Source organism: Choristoneura fumiferana, chromosome 25, assembly GCF_025370935.1.
Source record: "Choristoneura fumiferana chromosome 25, NRCan_CFum_1, whole genome shotgun sequence".
Lineage (NCBI taxonomy): Eukaryota > Metazoa > Arthropoda > Insecta > Lepidoptera > Tortricidae > Choristoneura > Choristoneura fumiferana.
This window is the reverse complement of record NC_133496.1, coordinates 5,277,074-5,294,848: the sequence shown is the minus strand read 5'-3', so window position 1 is coordinate 5,294,848 and position 17,775 is coordinate 5,277,074. Positions and strand designations below refer to the sequence as shown.

Sequence of the window (17,775 nt, the reverse complement as noted above, 5' to 3'; positions counted from 1 at the left end):
TAATCGTAGCCCTTCGTCTTCGGAGCAACGCGACTCAGCGGCTGCTGCAACACGCACTGCTGCTGCTGGATTAGCCTGAAACATGTCGAGCTAAACTCGATTTAAAACGTGAGTTATCCGGGTCAATATATTTAATGAGTGAGTCTCACGGTAGTTTCATGTTCAAGATTTTGAATACATTTGAAAAAGATGTCAATTGGCCAGATGGTTCCATTTACGCGCGAGATTTTTGACAAGAGTGGAGGAAAAAAAAATGTTCAAAAGTGAAGGCAAGGTGCTCCGTACTCACCCGTGGTAACTGGCAATAAATTTAAATTAGGAACACGAGCGCAGCAAAACGACAGAACAAAACACTCCCTTGGCGCTAGACATCACCATTGGTTTTTAAATTCGCTAAACACCACACACTACACCGCTTGTATTAAAAATGCACCAACTTAACAACAGGAAACATCCAAAACTCCACTTTAAAACCGAGCCGTAGAGTAGATGGGAACATTTGGGGGTGGATAGGTATGTCTGGATGATATTAAAACTTTGAGCCACCCTTCTAAGTAGGCTCTCCTTTTTCTTTTTGTCCTTAATGTAAAAAGAAAACGCGCAAAGTTTCGGGTGGCGAGTTTAAATTTTTCCAGGCTTAATGCGCTTATTACGAGTGGGGGAAAAATTGGGCGGTTCTCAAAGTTTTTTAATGAAGTAGGCGGCTTGTGTTGTTTATGGCTCGGAGCAGGGCGATGACAAAATGCAATTATTTATGAGAAGTACTTATTTAGCCGCCAAAAATTTACTGACGGCGAAACTTCAGTTGCTTAGAAATTTAATTTTGTAAATTCAATGATCTACCATCTCGGCCTATACGTCCCAACGCAGGGTACAGCAGGGCTACTACGAAACTCGAAGTTCGTGTCGTGCGATCCCTCTCACTCTCGTATTCATAAGTGTCAGAGGGACCGCACGACACGAACTTCGAGTTTCTTAGTAGCCCTGCCGGCTCCTCTCAGAATGAGAGGGCTTGGGGCGTAGTTCCCACGCGGGCCCAATTCGGATTGGGAATTACACACACACCATTGAATTTCCTCGCAAGTGTGTCTGGTTTCCTCACGAAATTGCCTTCTTTAATATAAATAATTCTCGTTTATTATCTCACTAACATTATATATGAGTAAGTTTGTAAGTCTGTTTGTTTGTTACCTCTTCACGACTACACCGCTGAAACGATTTAGATGAAATTCGGTACCTATACAGATACAGATTGATTCCCGGGAAAGGACTGGGACCGTTTTATCACGAAATTGGCTAATATAAAGTTTTTTAGAGGCGCTAATTATATTTTTTTGCGAAAGTCGACGTCTTAATAATCGAGGAACTACAGCTCTTTATTTTTATTTCCTCTTATTAATTAGAAATATTTTTTTAAGTGGTCGATATGACCGTTTGTGAGATTGAAATTGCAGAAACCGTTGAGGGCTTAGTACTTAGTAGAAACAGTAAAAAAAAAACGAAGTCAACTGTCACTGCTGTCATTGTCAAGTAGAATCTAACCTAAAACCGTTTTATTTACTTTGCGATTTGGTGCGTGCGATCAGTGTTTTTTGGATAATTTTAAAGACCTCTCAGCACAAACTCAGTACTTTAAAATTTGCCGCATTTCTCCACGACCTTTGCATGATAATTGGACCACGATTGGATAGTTTCGACGACTATTTTGGCTCTGCTTCTTCGACAACGCTATCTTGCAGTCTCGACGACACTTGGCTTGATATTTGGACTGCCTTACGAGTAAATTCGAATCACAGTATCCCTACAATGGATTCAGACGACTCCGACAGTATTCGAGTTGAAATGGAGCATTACAGAAATGTTCTCTAATGCTTTGTACGTTGGTCTATGAAATACAGACGAGATTTTCAGAATTCTGCGTATTTATGCATCCTAGTCTTTACAAGCGACTTGGTGCAAGTCAGCTTCATCTTCCACTGCAAGTTGCTCATCAACAACATGATTATACGAACCCTCTAGCCCTTCAACATCAAACACAGCAAAGGAGAACATAACAGAAGGAGAGATATCGTGTTTTTTTACCAAAACAATAAAAAGGACATGGTCTCAGTAAGAGTCATGCTATACATTAAAATATTTATGCACAAATGGGTTTATATTCTTTATTTCAAAGTGTATTGAAGGAAGAGTTTCTGCTAAATCATTTACAGAATGAAGTGGCTTTGTGTGGCTACTAAAAAGGGGTGATTCCATATAAAGTCATAGCGACCTTGAGGTTACATGTGAAATGCGTGATTTGAAGATTAAAAGAATCCGTATTTTTGAAGCGTCTCTGTTATTAACCATAACCACATAAAATTATGTAGACAAAGCTGTCTTATTGCATGTGTTTTAGATAGTTTTAGTTAATTTGCAGAGTAATATAATAAAAATGCAATAATTTATGTTTTATTTATTTCATAAATGTACAAAATATCATAAAAACGTTTAGCATAAGCTAAACGCATTGCATGTGTTTTAGATGGTTTTAGTTAATTTGCAGAGTAAATAATAAAAATGCAATAATTTATATTGTTTTTATTTCATAAATACACAAATTATCATAAAAACATTTAGCATAAACATATGTCTCAAAAGACCTGATTTATTGAACATGTATATAATATTCCTGGCAAAGGGTAATTTAAAAACAAGTCGTATTTTTAATAAATAAATATTGTGCCATCCCCATAAAGGCATTAGAAGTACTACTAAGAAATACAAGAAATATATACAAAATATTATAGGTCACTATGTGTTAAACCGGGATTTTAGTTTACTTTTGCATCAAAGATGTCACTATCTCGTCTCAAGGAAAAGCTGAATCGCGCTGAAAGATTTTTCCGGCAGGCTATAAAAGGGCTGTCAATCATATTAAACTTTTCATTTCCTAAGCAACCATGGTTTGATTAACTTGTGTGTTATATGTGTAAACAATATGCGTACCATTGATCATAAGTTATAACAAAACCGTGGTGATTTACTTGTATTTTTAGTACTTGTACTTGTGACAGTGACCCTAGATTGTATTGTTTGTTCTACCAGTTGAACTGGATGTGTGTGATTCCCATTATATATACTAGCTTTTGCCCGCGGCTTCACCCGCGTGGAATTCGGTTGTTCCGCGCTGTTCTCCTCGGGAACTGTTTATTTTCCAGGATAAAAAGTAGCCTATATCACTCTGTGGCCCATAAACAATCTCTATGCCAAAATCACGTCGATCCGTCGCTCTAATGCGACGTGAAAGACGGAGAAACATACAAACACACACTTTCGCATTTATAATATTAGTATGGATATATATGGAATTCAACCGTTTTATTTTGTCTGACTCTAAAACATACATGACCGGGAATCGAACCTTATCAAAATCTCTGTGAGCAATGTTACAAATTCTGCACATTTTTTGTTATTTTTGATGATGTAAATCATAAGTGAAAAGAAACATATTTTACAAGATTTAATTCGGCTTGCAATGTACGAGTATGTATGTATTATAATTATAAACCAAAATGAGAATACAAATTTAAAGTACCATTAGCTTAGCAGTACTTATACTGATTACAGATTAGATGACAATGCAAGACAAGTATAGTCAACAAAAAGTATTGTGAGGAAAAATAAAAGCTTACACAAATAAAAACCAAAAATGATATTATTAAGAAAAAAATTTTGCTGACTGTACTTTTTATCGACTGTACTTGCATTGTCAACTAAAAATACATTTCTGTATTAAGAGAATTGTCATGTTCAAAATTACATTTCCGTGCTAAATCTTAAATTATCTATTCTCTTCCATTAACCATTGAGGAGTTTTGTGGTACTTCTATGCCTCTTTTTTTATGGAAAAAATGCATGTCCTTGGAAAAAACAGGTTATGCTCCTTCACTGGCTTTTTCTTGCAACCAAAATAAAAACACCAATGTGTGTTTACATCCACCTGAAAAAAAGATCAAAATTATTATAAATCCTTACTTATATTTAATATTATAAACGTGAAAGGAACTCTGTCTGTCTATCTGTTAACTTTTCATGCTTCAACCGCTGAACTGATTTAGCCGAAAATTCATTATGTAGTAGTTGGAGTCCCGAGGAAGAACATAGGCTACTTTTTATCTCACAGTTTTATCCCGAAAAAATACATAGTACTTGCAGGAAAGCAATAAGCGAATTCTTCGTAGACAGAGTCGCGGGCAACAGCTAGTTATAATATAATGTTTCACTAACCACAGAAATTTTACTCTATCATAATATTTACCAGCCAATGCAGAACAACATCACTGTCGCATCAATCACATTGTCAGTTGATATCTAAGTAAATGGTCACAATATAGGTAATAATTATTTTTGTTATTCTTGTGCTCTCAAACAACTTTGGTCCGGCAAAATATTCAACTTTTGATGCCCTAAAATGTAATGTAAAAAAAATAGACAAGAAACTGTATTGATATACCTTTGTACTTACGTTCATCCATTTTACCGGTGCGGACAAGAGTGCTTTATCTCCTTTGATTTCGGCAACATTGCATACTTATCACTGGTGTCAAAATATTCTAGACTCATAGCCATGTGTGGCAAGTTCCTTGAATCTGCTCGCACAAATTCACTCATTTCGTATTGAAAACTGAAGCCGCTAAAATAGAAGTTATGGTCCAAAAGTCAAGCCACGTATCGTCGAGACTGCAAGATAGCGTTGTCGAAGAAGCAGAGCCAAAATAGTCTTCGAAACTATCCAATCGGTCCAATTATCATGCAAAGGTCGTGGAGAAATGCGGCAAATTTTAAAGTACTGAGTTTGTGCTGAGAGGTCTTTAAAAATTATCCAAAAACACTGATCGCACCAAATCGCAAAGTAAATAAAAACTTTAGGTTAGATTCTACTTGACAGTGACAGCAGTGACAGTTGACTTCGTTTTTTTTTAGTGTTTCTACTAAGTACTAAGCCTCAACGGTTCTGCAATTTCAATCTCACAAACGTCATATCGACCACTTAAAAAAATATTTCTAATTAATAAGAGGAAATAAAAATAAAAGAGCTGCAGTTCCTCGATTATTAAGACGTCGACTATCGAAGAAAAATATATTTAGCACCTCTTCAAAAAACTTTACTTAGCCAATTGCATAATTCCCCCGGGATAACCATAAGGAGTTCTAGGCGGACCGAGTCGCGGGCAACAGTACGTTGGATGTACGAGATATCGAGATATCCCTCCAACGTCGATACTCGTCAAATCATCATGTAGGTATAATTTAAGGCGTCAAATATTTGGGATCCGCTGCCACCAGATGGGGCCGATTTCCATTTTTATTTTATTTACATTTCACGTCTAGTGGACTTATTTAGTAGATTGCATCGCCTTTAATGTGAATGCTTCATGAAAACGGTACAAGGGCGCGATCGGTGGGTGTAGACTTAAGTCAATTAAGGCATTTATAATAAACTGCTGTTGTTCACAATTTTTTCTGCTTCCCGCGGGAAATTTACACTTTTTTGGGATACAAAGTGAACTATGCTATTCTATTCACTGATAGTACAGCTCTTTATAGGTGAAGAATGTATTTTTTTTTTAACAGCTGGAGCTTAATTTCTGCACAAAGGATTCTTTTACGCCGGTAACAATGAATAAACTTGGAGAAAAGCTTATTACCAGGGAAATTTAAAATCACACAGATTTTTTTTTGTAAGGTGAGGTTCTTTCCTACAGGACAAACATAAATACCTCTAGGTATGAGAACGAAAGAAATCCGTAATGCTCTCCTTTACTAGTTAAAAACACTTTTAAATTGGTCCACCGGTAAGGCAAAACCATAAAGTAAACCTATCTATGCACTAACATACAAACATTTGGAATTCACATCCGCTTTTCACAGGAATAAAAAAAGGGAATAGCATAAAATAGAAAAAAAAAAACTCCCAGTTTGCGCGGCCTGTCGGCGGCATTAAGAGGGTAGGTGACAACTTTTTACGCTGCTCCCTGCATTTTATTTATCTGTGAAAACTTTGCTTATTTCTCTTCTTGTTTTTGCAAAGGGTCTTGGGATTAAGTGCAATGTTGGTACTGGGATTTGCATCTTTTAGAGTAACTGAACAAATCTAGATAACCAACCTGCTCTCTCGCAACACGTCAAGGTTCAATGCCAGCAAATTATGAAATGCTCAGTGGACTCTCCTTGAGTTTCAGAATTAAAAAACTACAAGAAGATAAGACCGTTGTGTGACGCACAGATCGTCGTTCCGTTTTACAAATCAGAACAGAATCCAAGTTCATCGTCTCACACACGGCGGCCGACCAGAAAGTTCTAATTGGAGATGCTGTAGATTGCTTGCTGACCGGACATTTTTGCCGACCTGAGTCAGTTACTTAGGTAGGTATTTGAAGAGTTTAACTTTTTGCATGCTAGCTTTCCGATTTCAATTCAAATAGAACAGAATCGGTACCGGTAATCGGAACCCATAAGTTTCTTCCCTACGTGACATGGCTGAGTCAAGGTTTAGCGTTTTTTCAGCTTTTTTTCCTCAATAGAGCAATAGTTATTATTGAAGGAGACTATTATAGTCAAGAGTTAACTTTTTACATATGGAAACTATTGATGTTCCGATGCTCAATCTAGTTCAAAGTTCTAGCGTTCGTACTTGTCCTTCCGTTGCGACAATAAATAATCGTTGGCAAGTTCGTATGTGACACTCGGTACGGTAGAACCCTGTTACAGTCAGCAATAGCCGACATTATAACAAAAAAACATAAATAAGGCAGCAGAGGCTCCCCGCAACAGGGTTCTTTCTACAGGTAAAGAAATCGAGCGGGCAAAATGCTTAAAATTCATCAGCTCTATTTTCTCTCTATTTTCACCCTCTAATAACTAAAATATACGAAATTATCCATTCAAACCCGCCCAAATATCCAATCCCAACACTTCGTCGATCACAAACAAACACTGTAAGCGTTCCTGGACAGATCTCCTCTCAGAACAAGCTATTACTACTTATAGCTTCTTCACAACAAACTCAAGTCATATAACGGCGAACACACGAACTATATTTACGACATACTAAAATCTCGTCTAACATTGACACTAGCGACACTGTTGCTGGTTACGATAAGTTTGTCACATACCACTAAATCATCAATATAACGCAACAACCGCCTCGCGACGTATAACCAAAACCAGCCGTGGTTTCATCGCAAAGGGTTGATTTCAGTTGAGTGCAGTACACATGGAGTTGTGGTTCTTGTTATGGGAGTGAATGTTACTGTTAGGGTGATAGGGTGGCAAGCAGAGCGGCAAATGAGGCGCGTGACAAAGAGACGCTGATGCTAAGACGCCGTTTGGACGAATTGATGGAATCTATTCATAAATTGCACGAGGATGGTGCTATTGTATGAGCCATGGAGGTAGGTATAACTGTATATGAATATAATTTTTTGGAGAAATAATAATCCCATCAAAACATACATATATGTGAAATAAGAGCCAAGTTCAATATTATGATATATGCCTTGATTGTTGACTTTAACGACGAAAGAAGTGAGATCTAAATGGGTGCCAATTGCCAAGGTGTCAAGTTCAATGGTCAGTCCTGAAATTTATTTATAACAATATTAAATATTTTATAACAACATAAAATATCATTTCTTCTTATAACTTAGGTAGGATAATATATTGAAGCCTAAGGTCTGACTTAGCAGTTCTCATATACGAATTATTATTAAGTACCTGCTAAAACTGTCATGGAAGAGCCCTATGTTCGATGAATAGTTTCTACGTGACACGGCATAAGAAAAGAGTAGAAAGAGATGTTGAACTCGATCGTGAACTTCAGCGCGTTAGACAAATAAGACTTCTTAACAGCATTAGGTACAGTCACCAGCATTAATATCTGTCACAGCGGAGCGTGCAAAAATATCTGACACGTCCTTCCGGCCCGAGAAATAGAGTCGTATCAGATATTTATGCACGCTTGTTGTGTCAGATATTGGTGCTGGTGACTGTACAGGGCCACATTACGAAGTGGCAATGGCAAATGTAACAACAATCCCGATTTGTGATTGTATCTAAGTTGACGTACATACTTATATTTCGCTCGTCATTGCAGATATCGGTTAAAATATCTATATAGCTATAAAAAATACCTAACTATTTCTGCACAGCTGAAATTTAAGTCACAAAGTCAACCCGAGGTTAATTAATATTCTTTTAACCTTAAAAAAGGAGGTAATAAAATAATCCCTTTATGGAGTCAAGGGGTGAAAATCAGCAAGCCATCAAAATTCCGGCGGCGCGGTACTAATTGAAAAACGCTTTACTGCCTAAATTAACTGGTCTCGCTTGAAATTTAAATCGCGTATTACTGGAAACGATGTCTAACAGTTGTTTAAATATGTACCTACCTATATTTACCACGAATAATTATAGGAAGCTACTTGTGTAGGTAATTAATTGAATAAAAGTATCTCACACTTATTCATATTCCGCATGTGAGCAAGTTTAAGTCATTCTCGGGTCTCTAAATTTAATCCACGTCCACGTCTTCTCACGTCGAAACCTTAATGAGAAACATTAATTTAGAAAATAAACGTCTTAACTAGGGTAACAACTTGCACGGTCCAGGGTTAAAAACTAACCCCGGAATTTACAATTTACTCTGACGGCGGTTATGATGATCAGTTCCATACATTTCGATTATGGAGTATATGTACGAGTATGTAGTCACAGCGAAGAAGACCAGTCACTCAGTGTTCGTCCAAATGTGTTAAACGCAGCGCTACGGTAGCAAGGGCTTGTAAAGATAAACAGAAAATTCACTCAATGTGTTTATAAACAGGTCACGAAATTTTTATCATAGTCCACGTTCTCTAACAGCAGCTATTTCAGGATAATATTTACGAGTACCTACTTTATTATTTCAGACACTATTGCTACTCTAGCACCACTCTAGAGGAATAATATTATCCTCCTATTTGGAATCTGAGAGGGAACTGTAATTTACCGCTTAAATCTGGACTCTTGCAACTTTCCCCCGGAAGACATTGGTCTCTTTCCCTCTATACTCTATAATTTACTTGACCCTGGGTTAGTACGTAGCTCGGATTTACTTGTAAGTCTGGTCTTTCTCATGGCGCCTAAAATATAAATCAGGTCTAGATTTCTTGATATGGAACCTAAGTTAGAGCCTCGTGAAACTATAAAAACAAATGAGATGACACCTCTGTAAAAATCAGTCTTATAATGTTTTATTTTGGAAGACTTGCTGGTTCATGCTACGCATTTATGTATTTTTATGTTTCTATTTGAATGCGCATGCTAGGTATATGTGTATGTCTTTCTTTATCTCTTGCTTTCTTTCTATTTTTTTAGTTGCGTCATTGTTGGTCGATAATTACTTAACACACCCACACAGCGTATGTTGGCTTGAGCTGGTTTAGCCGCTGACACTACAAGCCACAAAATGTACAAAACAAACCGACAGACTGTCGTCGCGGGCGCAGATGTGACGGCGCTAATTAAAAACGTTTGCTCAAACAAGCTCAGGTTACGATTGCGTTTTGTTCGTGTTTGGAGTGACTCAATTAAAAAAAAGATTAATTTGAAAGGATTAGAACCTAAGTGTTAGCCCAGTGACTAGGCTATGAACCTTTGCTTGAGAGGCCGCCAGAGGTCCGGCCATGGTTTGACCTAGATACTGGCATATTACTTATTCTGTGATACTGGTTGGCTTATTTAGACGGATAAAACTCTGAAACTACAACACAGAAAAATCAATAATGAAATAGAACAAAATCCATACTAATATTATAAATGCGAAAGTGTGTGTGTTTGTACGTTTGTGTGTGTGTGTGTGTGTGTGTGTGTGTGTGTGTGTGTGTGTGTGTGTGTGTGTTGTGTGTGTGTGTGTGTGTGTTGATCCGTCGCTCCGTTTCGACGTGATTTTTGGCATAGAGATAGTTTATGGGCCAGAGAGTGACATAGGCTACTTCTTACCGGAAAAATGCAGTTCCTGAGGGAACATGCGCGCGATAACCGAACTCCACGCGGGCAAAGCCGCGGGCAAAAAGCTAGTTTTTTATATGGCTATCTAATTGGGCCGCCAGGTATACCCCAAAGCCTGTGCCTAGCAGTGGCACCACTGGCACCAGTAGACTGGAGACCCACAAATAGTTAATTAGGTACTATAGGCTCTCCCTCTGTCTAAAATGACGTAGGTACCTCCATTGCTTTTTGTTTTTGGATCCCAATGCCGGCAATAAAAATTTAAACCATTTAGCACCTCGCAAACATAATTATTATATCCAAGGTAACAATAACAATTGTCAAAGTTTATCCCTCTCAATCAAACTGCAAAACTTCTTCCAAACGCAAGTAATTATGAAATTCTAAAATTATCCAAATCCGACCCAAACGAGAGCAGATTGCCGCGAAATTATTCACAAAGCATCCCTCACGGACTTGATGATATTGTATTAGGTGATCACATACGAATGCGATTTTAATGGATACGCGGGACGCACCCCTCATAAAACATCCCGCGACCCAAGCGTGCACGATAAAAAGACCTATTTCTCCCGCCATTTTGTGTTGACGCTTATGACATTTCGTCCGCAATGGCCGCCAGCCCCAATCTAAATTAAAATCTAAAACCTTGTAAACAAGGCAAGTGCTCACTTTTTCGGGGATTTTAACCCTCCGAATTAACGAGAGTTATAAAGGGTCGGGACGGTGCAGTGGTTTTGTCCCTGTTGCGTTGGGTACGAACATAGTAGCATTGTAAAGTTGTTCTATTGTACCGTCTTTTATTGTTTAGCTGTAAACAAAAATTCGTTTTTGTGAAAATATCATTTTCAGCGTCAGGTTTTACGCTGACTGTACTTTTTATTGACTGTACCTGTAGTGTCATCACTACATATCCGTACCAAAATTAAGATCAATCAATCGACATGAAGGAGGAAAATTTTCAATTACTAGACACAAGCAAGTCAAACGAAGCAAGTTAAAGCTAAATAAAGCTTGTAATAAAAGAGTGTTTCTCGTTCTATAAAAAATATATAATAAACAAGTAAATAAATATCAAAAGCTCAAGTAAAATCACTATAAAAAATCACAGCACAATAAAATTTGACGTGTTATTTCGGTTTCTCGATCATACTCCGTTCTGGAGAGACGGCAAGAGAGCGCGGTGGTGACTTGATGACCAGCGAGCCGATGGGGGTCGCTCGGGGCAGCAGGGGTTCCTTACGGTGCCGCAGCGAGCGCTCACTTTGGTTGTGGGGCTTCTCGGTCACCCGTGGTTCCACTCTGCCTTTTTGGAGTTCAGCTAAGTTGCTGGCAAGCTCGGCCGCTGCTTCACCGTAAATTTTGTGACCTCGACGGACCTGTTGTAAGAAAGCTAATTATGTCTTTAATTAGAGTCGAGTTAAACTAATTTGACTAGGTTTATATGAACACAGGAACAAATACACAGGAAGAAATATTCGGGGTTGATGCTCAACCTTCATTAGTTGGAAAAGCATCACAAGAAGGAGAAGTATTGTCACATGTTTTACTAAAAACTAGGGCCGTAACAATTTTTTTTCCACTTGGTGAAAGCAAAGCATCTAAGCTATACATAACAATACCAATGAAGCCAAAACATGGGTCTCTAGCCTAGTAATTTCTGTGCCCGCCCCTAAAGTCTGCGTACTCCCCAAGCCTGCAACCCTCAGGGCCTGCGTTATCATAGAGCTGGAAGCCGTTCTGCCAGAGTCTGCAGCCCCCAGCGTCTGCACCCCTTCTGTATCTACCCCCAGAGTCAATGCTCCCCTAGATTCTATGCTATGGCACCAACCCTTCCAACACTGCCAACAACCAACCTCGTCCTTTAATTCGGCGCGCCGCTGCGACACCCACTCGATCTGCTCCTGTAGCCGCTTGCACTCCTTATCATTGTTCAGCAAGTCAGTTCGCAGCGACTCCATTATTTCGTGGTACTTCAGCCGCACGTCGTGGTCGATGGCATGGAGGTTCTCTATCTCGTTTTGAGTCTCACGGATCTTGAATTTTGAGAGGCGGAGGCGGCCTTCCTGTTGATTGAATAAATGAATTAAGCGACTGCGGATGTGGGGGCCACTTAAAAGCCCTACCTGATGTGGCTAAGTTCCTTCGTTTGACTAAAATTCAAAATAAAACGCTTGTACGGTCAAGGAATTTAATTCATGAGCTACCATGGAACCTTTTCAAAGGAAAGATTTTCCTTGTTAATTAACCCTTAATAAGGCCCCATTTACTGGAGCATACTACCATGGAATCAAAAGCAGCTATTGAATACGTACATGACAAAGGAGGGATACTTTTAATGCTAGTAGTATTTTTAATAATTACAATGGGTATTGTATCTTATTACAATAAGGTTGAATTTCCAAGTCAATACATGTCGTCGCTAAATCACCTGTACCTTTTTAAGGGTTAATGCGATGTCACTATGACACCTACTGTGAAATGATTCCATGGTAGCTCATGATCATGAATTAAAGTACTTGACCGTACATAAGACTGGAAGAAGCTGTGAACAAAAAATTTGCCCCTCGACATACTTCCACTGTCACTATGAAAAAACCTTTGTCGCTAACAGATTGCCATTAATAAATTTTCATTCATATGGACCTCCGCAAAGTAAATTCTGAATTAATCTGTCTCGACAAGATTGATTTTGGTTTCATATCATATCAAATAGGAATAGTGTATCTTCGGCATAGTGTACTTAGACACTTACACTTTTGGCCTCATCTGCCCTTTCCACTTCTACATCAATAGGGGTCAATTGGGTAGTTTCCTGGATAAAAAAATATTATTCTAATTAGTCCCTCAGTTATTATCACAAAATATTGGACACATATCATATAATATCCTTTGTCAATCAAAAAAAAATACAAAGATAAAACGTGTCAAAGTTCGGGATTAGGACCGGTGAACAGCGGAACTTTTGATGGCTATATACTATGTCATTTTAGCTTAATTGACAAAAGAAAAAAAAATACGTGTCCCGTGTATGTAAATTGCACCACCCGCTAAAATCTATTCTATCTAGTCTATCATAAAAGCCGAGAAAGTAGAGTTCGGTCTGAAGCGATTTATTTAAAAAAATGTCTTTCCGCCCAGTTTGTTGTGGCGCATTCTTCTTGGCAATGATGGTCTTTCCGAAAGCGCTGGTAGTTAAAAAAAAAAGAACGTGTAAAAGAACCCTTTGCGGTCTACTTGCAGAATAAATGATTTGAATTTGGAAGCTCTCTATCCTATATACTTACCTGTGTTTTCTGCTCTTTCTTACTGTGTGTTGGTGATAAAGTGCTCAATAAAGAGTTATTGTATTGTGTCCAATATTTTCTAACAATATAACTGATGAACTATTTTTTTTTTAGGATTCTCGCCCATTGGCTTGCATTAGTTAGTGTTCCATTGGCCCGCACAAAGCGGTTTGCTTCATCTTTCATAATGCGAATTGCTAAGGAATGGAATTCGCTCCAGTCGTCTGTATTTCCGGATACATACAATCTAGGGCTCTTCTAGACTAGAGTGAATAGGCTGTTACTGAACCAGTGAAATACACCTTTGGCCTCATCTAGACTTAACATCAGGTGAGATCTCAATCACAGTCAAATTCATGTAAAAAAATGTCTGTTCCTGGGCAGGCAGTTGGTAGTTTGCTGTGCACCAGCGCGCCACCAGCACTAGCGCTGCCTACCCTGCCTACTCAATGCGCGCCATAGCCTAGCCCATTGCTGAGTACCTATCTAAAGACCTGTCCTTACCTTGAAGAAGCCGTGGTGGCCTAGTGTTTTGACCTATCGCCTCTCCAGCAGAGGATCGTGGGTGTAAACCACGGCTTGCACCTCTGAGTTTTTTGAAATTCAAATGAGAAATTACATTTGAAATTTATCACGAGCTTTACGGTGAAGGAAAACATTGTGAGGAAACCTGTACAAACTTGCGAAAAATTCAATCATGTCAGCTGAAAAACGTCCACTGCTGGACATAGGCCTCCCCCAAGGCTCAAGCAATTCAATGGTGTGTGTGAAGTTCCCAATCCGCACTGGGCCCGCGTGGGGACTACGGCCCAAGCTCTCTTATTCTGAGAGGAGCCTGTGCCCAGCAGTGTGACGTTGTAGGCTGGGATGATGTCCTCACCTTCTCAGCCAGCTTGCGCGTGAGCACGTCCAGGTGGTCGTCGAGGCTGTCCTTCTGTTCCAGCTGCACGGCCTGCACCACGTTGCTGTGCGGACACAGCCGGTGCACCAGGTGCAGCGGGCCCGACGACTCCTCCGCCTGACGACGTAAACTAATAAGTGACGTAGTACCGTAACTACTCGATTTCCACCGATTTTTTATATAGGAGGGGGTAAACGAGCACGGGGTTCCTGATGGGAAGCACCGCCGCCCTAGACACCTGCCAACACTAGGGGTATCACAAGTGCGTTGCCGACCCTTTGAGAGAATGCTAGGCTCGTTTTTTAAGATCCCTAGGCTGTACCACTCCGGAAACACTGTCCCAGGAAGCTGAGGCCGTATTGTCTACCGTGTCTGACGCTCGCGATCGCAATCAAGTGACAGTTTTTGTATGCGAAAACTGTCATTTGATTGTGATCGCGACTGCCAGAAGCGTTAGGCAATACGGCCTCTGGTTGCCTAAAGGCCTACGCTACAACTGTGCCAAAGGAAACTTTCAAAAATTGCGGAATTTTTCATACAGGAAAATTTAGAAAACTTATCTCACAATTTCGTTAGGGGATTGAAACGGCCTCTTCATTATTAAATATTGTGAAATCGGCGTGAACTGTGGACGGAGGCGCGGCGCGACTAAAAGAGTCTCAGTAATAACTTTTAGAGTACCTTTTGAGTACGTTTGTCGTGTCGCACCATCCATAGATCCGTTCGTAGTTTCATTACATCGACCTACAACCAACGACGGATTGTTTTTGGTAGGTAGGTACACTTACCTTAGTTTAAAAAATATATCTACTAAATTACCTATTCAATTACAAATAACTTGTTCAATTTAAATGGAATCAGTTAGCCACAGAGACATCGGTCAGGGTTTCAAACTAAGACTATATATAGATATCAATTTTCAACATGATTGATTGAATACTTTAAGCGTGAAAGTGTAATAAACAAACTCTATATATAATAGGAATCCGTTAATAAACATTTGTTCGTTTTTAAAGAATATAAAAGTCTATCACGAATAATTATTGTAGTAGATACATTAACTTATTAATAAGCACAGTTTTATCAGACCACATTTTTTATTTTCATTAACTTTTTATGGAATAATTGAGAAAAACTAACAAAAATAAAACGTTGCCAGCTCAGCAGGTATAAAGGCTCTAAAGTAGCTTGCTATTACAATTCGACCTCGGGTCTTTACTGGCTTTACAACGACCAACCAGTGACGGATGGGTGAGGATAAAAGGATCTTTACCTTGGTTGGAGACCTCCACTTCCATCTAATGAGCAGAGCCAGGACAATCATAAGGACCCCCAGGCCAGCTGCCAATGTCGTGTTCATCTCCATCCTGTACCATTGTACCACCAATTTACAAGCGTAAAAACATTCGAGACCCCTTATTTGACATACGGTTTACTGTTGTAAAGATGTGAAATTGACAGTTTGAGTCAAGGTTTGCATTTGGAATATTTTTGGCGAGTAGAATGAGGTTGAACTGTTTTTGCGTTAGTTTTTGAATTGACTACACGACCAAAGACCAAAGTTTTTTCAAGGATTTTCTTAAGGCCACTGTTACACCTGCTCGTTAGTAGCAAGAGAGCATGCTACTATCGAGCAATGCTACCTAGTAGCATGTGTGAACAGGACATGCTACTATCGAGCATGCTTATTAGTGGCATGCTCGAGACGGGGGTGGAAGGGGGAAAGGTAATAAGCAAGTGTGAACTCGTTTGCTTTAGTCCATGCCATAACGAGCATGTGTAACAGTGCCTTAATACAATAACCTGCTAGTGATATTTTGGTGGTCCGGTCTATGCAGGACTGAATTCTTCAACGGATATATGGCATCGACTTGAAACTTTGTAAGTCAGTAAAAAAAGTACAGTCAGTAAAAAATCTTGTATTACTAATGATTTTTTATTTACTATTTGAGCGTGCCCAATTAAACATAAGTTTAACACATATATTTGTATTGTAATGTAAGGGACAAATATTTAAGCAAAACGTATTTTTTTTGGTTTGGAGAGTTTTTTCACTCATGCGCCTTTCCGGCTGGCTCGATACAATCGTGCAAATATCCTGAGGGCGCGTAAATCATCTTATCACGAACCATAATTAATTTGACATTTTAGAAGAAAATTCGGAAAAACAGTGTCTCGGCCGGAAAGGGTTAGTTCGTCAATATGATCGAACATAAACGCAAAAAGCTCGTCTAATCACAAGTAAGCGAACGTTTCCATAGGCAGATAGACCTACGCTACGGAAATAGTAGATTGTACAACAAGAGCATAAAACGAGCCATTTTACCCGAGACGTTCATATAGCCACCCGTGCCGGTATGGGAAAATGGATTTAATGCTCGAGTTTTACACTTTGCTTTTTACTTTGATTGAGAGGAAATTAAATAGCAACTGTGGAAACAATTGTTCACTAACTAGGTGAACCTACTTTTAAAAACAAATGAACACAAATAATCAAAAGAAACCAAACAATGTCAAACCTACCTTACCTTTACCCACCTACCTAGGTACCTTTTTTTCATGCATTGCTAATGTTTAGTTTTATTGATTTATTTTGATTGGGTTGATTCATTTCTAGTTTTATATAAATTAAAAATTATTAAAATAATATACCTAATAGAAACTTTTGTTTGTGACTGTTAATGTTAACACCTGATGGCCTTGGTCTTAGACGAAGATTTTACTTTATGCACTAGAGCATAAAAAGTCATTTTATGTCGCCTAGATCCAGCATAAATACGAAGTTTACGAGCATGAGAAGTGAAAAGGTTGTTTGTTTGTTACATCTATTTGGCGCGCGTGGGCAGGGCGGAGCGTGCGAATAATCTAAATATAATCAGCGGCGCGGGCGATGACAGCGCGGTCATCCGTCACCCGGCTCAGGTGCACTGCTTTATTGCGTGTGCACATCGCTATACTCGTCCACCGAATATCGAATACCTAATAGCTCAGTTTTAGCGGGCGGTAGGAACTTATGCTAGGTACAGGGTACGGATTGCTTTACTTTGCTTTTACTTGCGGAGAATTTGTTTATCGCTATTCCGCAGGAACTATGCAAGTTTCTGGGGAAAAAAACTATCCTATGTGTCCTTCCCCGGACTCACGCTATCTATATACGGAATTTCACCTAAATCGATTCTGCGGTTTAGACGTGAAAAGGTAGCAAACAAACAAACAAACAGACTTCGAAACTTGCTTATTTATAATATTAGTGGAATTGTTGGATAAACCGAATTGTGTAAATATTTTATGAATACTTATTTAAAAAAAAAAAACGAAAATATGGATTAAGAATGGTTTTTTGGAATCTTTTGTATTTTTTATTTCAATTCCTAATTTTTTATTTTTACGGACATCTCGTAAAACCTAAACTAGAGACTAGTCCAGCAGTGGTGTAGCGGTATAGGACGCGGCACGGAATGCCGAGGACCTGGGTTCGATTCCCAGTGCTGGTCTTATTTTTCTGGTTTTTCTGTGCATCTATATTTCAGTTTGTATTTTCAATTTTGAAAATATGGA

At 38.9% G+C, this 17,775-nt stretch overlaps 1 protein-coding gene across 2 annotated transcripts; it reads right to left on the bottom strand.

Moving 5' to 3' along the window:
• Positions 1 to 11,059: 11,059 nt before the first annotated feature.
• LOC141442315 (uncharacterized) lies at positions 11,060 to 15,681 on the bottom strand. Of its 2 annotated transcripts, XM_074107273.1 has the most exons (5): positions 15,491 to 15,681; positions 14,899 to 14,961; positions 14,197 to 14,334; positions 11,886 to 12,095; positions 11,060 to 11,408 (listed from the first exon to the last, which is right to left on the bottom strand). In XM_074107273.1, the coding sequence occupies exons 1-5, from the start codon at positions 15,581 to 15,583 to the stop codon at positions 11,160 to 11,162; spliced, it is 753 nt and encodes a 250-aa protein (XP_073963374.1). In that variant the 5' UTR covers positions 15,584 to 15,681; the 3' UTR covers positions 11,060 to 11,159. The 2 variants fall into 2 exon arrangements, with proteins under 2 accessions (XP_073963374.1, XP_073963375.1); XM_074107274.1 differs by lacking the exon at positions 14,899 to 14,961 and having other exon boundaries at positions 15,491 to 15,679.
• Between the last annotated feature and the right edge of the window lie 2,094 nt (positions 15,682 to 17,775).